At 34.5% G+C, this 6,022-nt stretch overlaps 1 protein-coding gene across 1 annotated transcript; it reads left to right on the top strand.

The window, feature by feature from the left end:
* Positions 1-4,066: 4,066 nt before the first annotated feature.
* On the top strand, positions 4,067-4,702 carry LOC110887045 (formin-like protein 20). The gene has a single exon (XM_022134954.1). The coding sequence runs from the start codon at positions 4,067-4,069 to the stop codon at positions 4,700-4,702; it is 636 nt and encodes a 211-aa protein (XP_021990646.1).
* The last annotated feature ends 1,320 nt before the right edge of the window (positions 4,703-6,022 follow it).

Below are 6,022 nucleotides of genomic sequence, written 5' to 3'. Positions count from 1 at the left end.
ACGATCATCCATTAAATAAGTTTAAAAACATAACAACATTGTCTTGACACATAGACTTCAAATTCGAATTACAAACCATACGAATTGTTTAGAGTTCTATAAGGACTCAACAAAAGACTTTAGATAAAACCAGGCTTTGGAAGATGTGTCTTGTCCAGGATAAGTCACACTAACCAAACCCTAAGACCATGGATGACATCTTTTATTCTTAACACAACCTGAAACATCCAAACGCCCGCCAGGTCCACCTTTAATTCCCTGAAATACATGTAGTTTGAAAACATCAACAAAAGTAGAGCGAGTTCATGTGTTTGTTTGTGTGCACGAATAAACCTTTGAAATTAGTGTAAGTATGTATGTATGTTTGTAAACTCCTGGTATGAAAGCAACAAGGAAAAAAGATCATTAATGGTTTGCAAGACCAGTAATATGTGTGATGTCATGCATGGAGGCTCAAACCTAGCAGACTTTACACCGGGCTTCCGGCTGTAAGACATAGTCATCCCATGGGCCAAACCTTGGTCTAACATGGGCGGGGCTCGCTACACCCAAATAGATCTATCACTCATGTCCCTTGGTCCTACAACGAGGATTAATGGTCTTAAGCATTATACCCACCATTCACATGATCTAGCAGTACCCTTCCTTAGCTAACCACACCAAATAATAACGTTTGTTAACAGTTTGTAACATGTACTTCCCCCCGAAGTTATAAAACTGAAAACAGTTAAAAGAAAAGGGGGACATGAACTCACAGTTTTGCGTTCTTCGCAACCAATGGTAACTCAAAGTTCCGTCCGGTGCACACGACTACCTACAACATACTATGATCTATTAGACGAGCGGGTCGTGCCTTGGCTGAGAATTAGTTAGTGTCTTTGAGTTACGTTTCTTTGTGTCTTCAATATTATTCCAAGTTACATAATTATTTGTTATAATAATAAATATTTTAACTTAAATTATATTTATCAAGGCTTGGAATAATAGTTAAAACAATATATATTAACTTGATACTTTTCAAGTATTTATACAGGTATTTCCTTCCCAAGGATGGGTGTATTTGTATTTGTATTTGTATCCTTATACTTGTATATTTTTGCCATGTATTGATGTCGTATTCCGGAGTGTATTTATACATACGAGAATATGTATTTTCTTGTAATTGTTAAGTATTCTTATACTTAATTTTGGTGTAAGTTTTTCCGGAATAATATTTCTAAAAAAAATACTTTAATATATATTTTCCAAAATATATATTTTACGAAATATTCCTTAGAAAAATTATTTGTAAGTTTTCCCTTGGCAAAAATATTGATATTTTCACATAAGTTCCAAAAATATTACATTTTCAAGTCTAACTTAGAAAATATATATAAAACCATTTTTCGTCCAAAAATAAGATATTTCAAGAAAATACATTTTCTCTCAAAAATAACGTATTTCCTGTTTGTTTGAGAAAATTATATATATTTATTCCAAAATAATATATCTTCTAAAATTTCAATAAAAATATATATTTTCACTTGCCAAAAATAATATTTTTTTCACTTTTCAAAAATATGATATATTCTTGTAATATTTATAAAAATCATATTTTTGTTTCTTTGGTGTCCAAAATATTATTTACCAAAAATATACTTGTGAATAAATTTTCCGGAATATTTTTGTGCGTTATATTCCTTTGTTCGGTTTCACCAATATTTTGTGTATTCTTTGTATATTTACGTATTTAGAATTTTGGTAATATTTTGGATTGTAATTTTTGGTATTTTGATGAGTTATATTATTTGAAGTCCTAAAATAATATAACTAATACACATAATATACAAATAATCCCACACATAGTGACTTCTAAATATATATTTTCCTAAATACATATTTAGTCACTCTTATTTATAAAAACCAACCTCCAATATTTAAATTTTTGTAAAAAGAATTATGGCAAACTTCATGTGAAAAATCCATGGTTTAAAATACACTTGTAAATATTTGTTTAGAAATATTTTTCTAAGTGTTTAATTTTTAGAAAAATTTTGCCATAGTTCCCCCTAAAAATGGAGGTTTCCATACCTTCAAGGTATATCATTTTCTTTTGTAAATCAACACAATCAATCCACAATCTACAATAAACAACCTACACTTACCAATTTTGCCAAAAACAAGCATAAACTACCACTTCATGAACTTGAAAATTTATAAAAATTTGTAGTATCTTACTAGTGTTTTAGTAAGTCTTGTTACCCTTTAAAGTGTGGTTGGTTCTTTAAAAACTTCATTTTTAAAGAAGATAGATCTTTACAACTTATGATCACAATCTCTAAAAATGTTTCTTCATTGATTTTTCTTGTTACATAAGTGTTTCTACACTTTATTAACCACCAAAAATAAGGTTTATATATTTAAGAACCAAGGTTAAGTAAAACTTATATTTTTAACTCGGTTTCTTGGAAAATCACTCTGGAAATCTTAGATTTACAAGATTTACAACTTACTTTAGTCATCATTTTACAAGAAAACAATTTATTCATTCAAGTTTATGACTTTCAAGAGGATGATCTATGATTCCTTAACACTTTCATCTTCTCATCTTGCTAGATTATGTTTTTAATCATGATCTTGCAAGATCATATGATGATCTTCATCATTTTCGTAAGCAAACAATGATCAACAAGTAGATTATCACATAAACAACATAGTTTCTTCATGATTTAAGCTTATGTTAAAGTTTCATTCTCTTGTTTCTTAATGTTCTTCAAGTTAATCATCATGTATTCTTTTAACCACTTGTAATAGATGTAAAATGGAAGGATTAGCCTTCTTACCACTAGCTCAAGGCTAGGAATGATCAAGAGAAAAAATAGAGTGGATAAAAGAAAATGAAGAAGTTCTTTCAACTTCTACAAGCTCCTAGCTCCTTTGTGCACCTTCTATCACACTTGTATATGTTTGGAATGTATGAGATTTGATTGAAAATGGTGGATGTGTGTGGGTTTGGTTTCGGCCGAGAACAAGGCAAGGGAGGAAGAGAAGAAGTGATATTGGTGTTATGTGATGAGAATGAAAGCTTAAACTTGTGGACTATCTTATAACCTTCCAACATGTGAAGATCTATTGTGTAATATGTCTTTAAAAGCTTAAACAAGGTCAAATAAACAAAGCCAAGAAAATCAATGAGTGGGGGCCACTAGTGAGCGTCCACTAGGTGGGGGTGGGGGGGGGGGTAGTAGGCTAGGTTTAAACTAATAGTTGGTTACTTAGTTAGAATTCAAGTATTCGGTTAACGATCTAGTTATTAGATATTTACATGGTGTGTTATGATGTTCGGGGATCATAAATAGCTTGGTAATGTTAAAACGGTGCTTCTAGTGTAAATTTGGTGTTTCGGGTAGTGTCCGGTTGTTCGGTTAGTTATCGGTTCGTTAAGGTGCTAAACTTTGCAGTTTAGTGTGCTTTATGTACCCTTTTATGACAGTTTTGATTCCCGACACTTAGGAAAGCATTCAGGACCATTTAATCATATTTCTGCGTGATATAAGTGTGTTTAAATGCTGATTTTGCTAATTTTCTACAGAATTCTACAGTTTATGTGAGTTTCAGGCACTTTTCGGCACTTAAACTGTCACTAGGAAGGCAGTTTTATGATCCTTACTTTCCTACACACTTTACTAGTGTAATACTTGGTTTTTGGCTCATTCTGTGTCTCAACACATTGTCTGTCTATGTACTGAACTCCGTGAGCATTTTCCCGGTTTGTCTGATAACTGTGCTAACGGTGTTTCGTGCATCATTTGAGTCAATAAAGTTCTCATGCAATAATGATATGACATTAAGCAATATGTGATGCACATATGTGTATATGGCAATAATCAGAAAACAATTCAAGTCATTAATTGTAATTCAGCACAGTCATTAAGCACGAATCATGGTTTAACAGTTGTACGGATACCTGAAATTTTGACAGTTGTCACATCATGTCGATCCTATTTTACCTACTACACTTCCAGCTTACCACCCGATATTTCCTCCTGTTGTTGGACCATCACATTACACACTGGGTGGTACATCTATGCCAGTTGAGCATCTACCCCCATATCCATTTGTTGGATCTTTTGCTACTACTGTTACATCGACTGTCAGCTCTTACTATGACCCGTATGCTGCCGGGCCATCGCACACTGCTCCTACCAAGCCTGTGATGGGGTATTCTTCACAGACTTCATTTCCTATGGTTGGAGATCCATATCATACCACTACATCCATGCATAGTACCATTACTTATCCATCTCCGTACTTTTCAGATTTTCACACTCAGCCACCACCGGGCATGGGCCCGTTAGATCCGTATCATCCGAGTCATTTACCTCCTTCTACTACCGAGTACAGAGTCACATTAGTCGAGGTACAGCTCGGTATCGTATTCAGTCGAATCCATGAGCTTAGTGCTCACCTATCTGTTTCTCGAGCACCTACGAGTACTGCTCCATCATCATCCACATTACCACCTTTACCTACATCGTCCCCTCCACCACCACCACCTCTACCGATATCACTACCAGCACCATCTCCACCAGCACCATCATTTTCATCACACCATGCCACACCTCCATCTCTTGAGAGGCGCGTCAGCGCCATTCAGGAGGAGATGGCATTCTTTCGAGGGGTCATCGGCGTATCTTCACCCTCACCCCCACCTCCAGTCTAGACATGGTATGTAGTCGCATTTTGAGGTAGGTACCCATAGCATATTAGAAGACTTTTGAAGATGTTTTTGAAGAAATATATATATATAAATCAACTTCAAGAATATAAAGAACTATGTGAAGAAGGAATCTACTTTATTTTTGTAATGTCTATGACTTGGATATTAGAGTAATGTAACTCCTAACTATTTTTGTCTCTTCACAAATATTATGTATCAAGTTGATAGTATATATATATATATATATATATATATATATATATATATATATATATATATATATATGTATATGTATATATATATGGATGTGGCATCTCTTGTTTTTATGCTTTGTTATTGTTAGATTTGTTTATATTGTGACGGGATCTCAGTATGGATGTTTTGCGCGAGATGTGATTGATTTATCCTATTTTCATATATGTATGTATTGTGATGATGTATTTCATTCAAATTGAGCCCATGAACGACAATATTTATTCTAAATATCTGTCTAATTTCTTCTATATGATTTTTCATATGAAGACCATGGCGCTAAGGAGAAGGAACATACATACTCTCCAAACTCCTCTACCCATAAACCAAGCCGAGCTTGATGCTTTATTAAATCTGTGCATTGCTGATGTAATTGCCCAACATGAGGCAACACGTGCTAACCGAAATGATGGGCCAAGAGTTCAAACTCCACCAGTAGCCTAAAATCCTATGAACGGTTGGTTACTCATAACCTTGCAAAGGAATTCTCATTAATATTTATTTGCAAAATATATATTTTTGACAATTTAAGAACCAACATTTCAGGATGCACGCACGTATAAGCAATTTTTATATTGCAAACCATTGAATTTTGATGGCACGGGTGGTGCCGTAGCATTTGTTCGTTGGACTGAGAAAATGGATTCCGTGATTCGCATGAGCAATTGTACCCCTAACCAAATTGTGTTATATGTTTCGGGTATGTTCATGTCTGAAGCTTTGTCATGGTGGAATCTGCAAGTACAAACATTGGGAGACGCAACAGCATATGCTATCACGTGGGATAGATTGAAGGATATGATGCGAGAGAAATATTGTTCGAGGGTGGAGTTGCAAATGCTGGAAGCGGAATTTTGGAATTTGACGATAGACGGACCAGATATCTATATCTATGGGTACACCCAACTATTCCACGATCTTTCACAAGTAGTTCCTTATATGTTAACCCCTGAGTTTAAATGAGTCGAACGGTACATTTGGGAATAGAACCCCAGATCCGAAGTATGGTTACATCGTCGCATCCTACGACAGTCACTGAGGCCATCAAAATTTCTATAAGCCTTACCGAGG

This window comes from Helianthus annuus, chromosome 2 (assembly GCF_002127325.2).
Source record: "Helianthus annuus cultivar XRQ/B chromosome 2, HanXRQr2.0-SUNRISE, whole genome shotgun sequence".
NCBI lineage: Eukaryota > Viridiplantae > Streptophyta > Magnoliopsida > Asterales > Asteraceae > Helianthus > Helianthus annuus.
This window is presented reverse-complemented; position numbering and strand designations above follow the sequence as displayed.

Bases quoted from the DNA above. Each gene is read 5' to 3' on its own strand.
- LOC110887045 (XM_022134954.1), top strand. From the start codon at position 4,067: ATGCCAGTTGAGCATCTACCCCCATATCCATTTGTTGGATCTTTTGCT.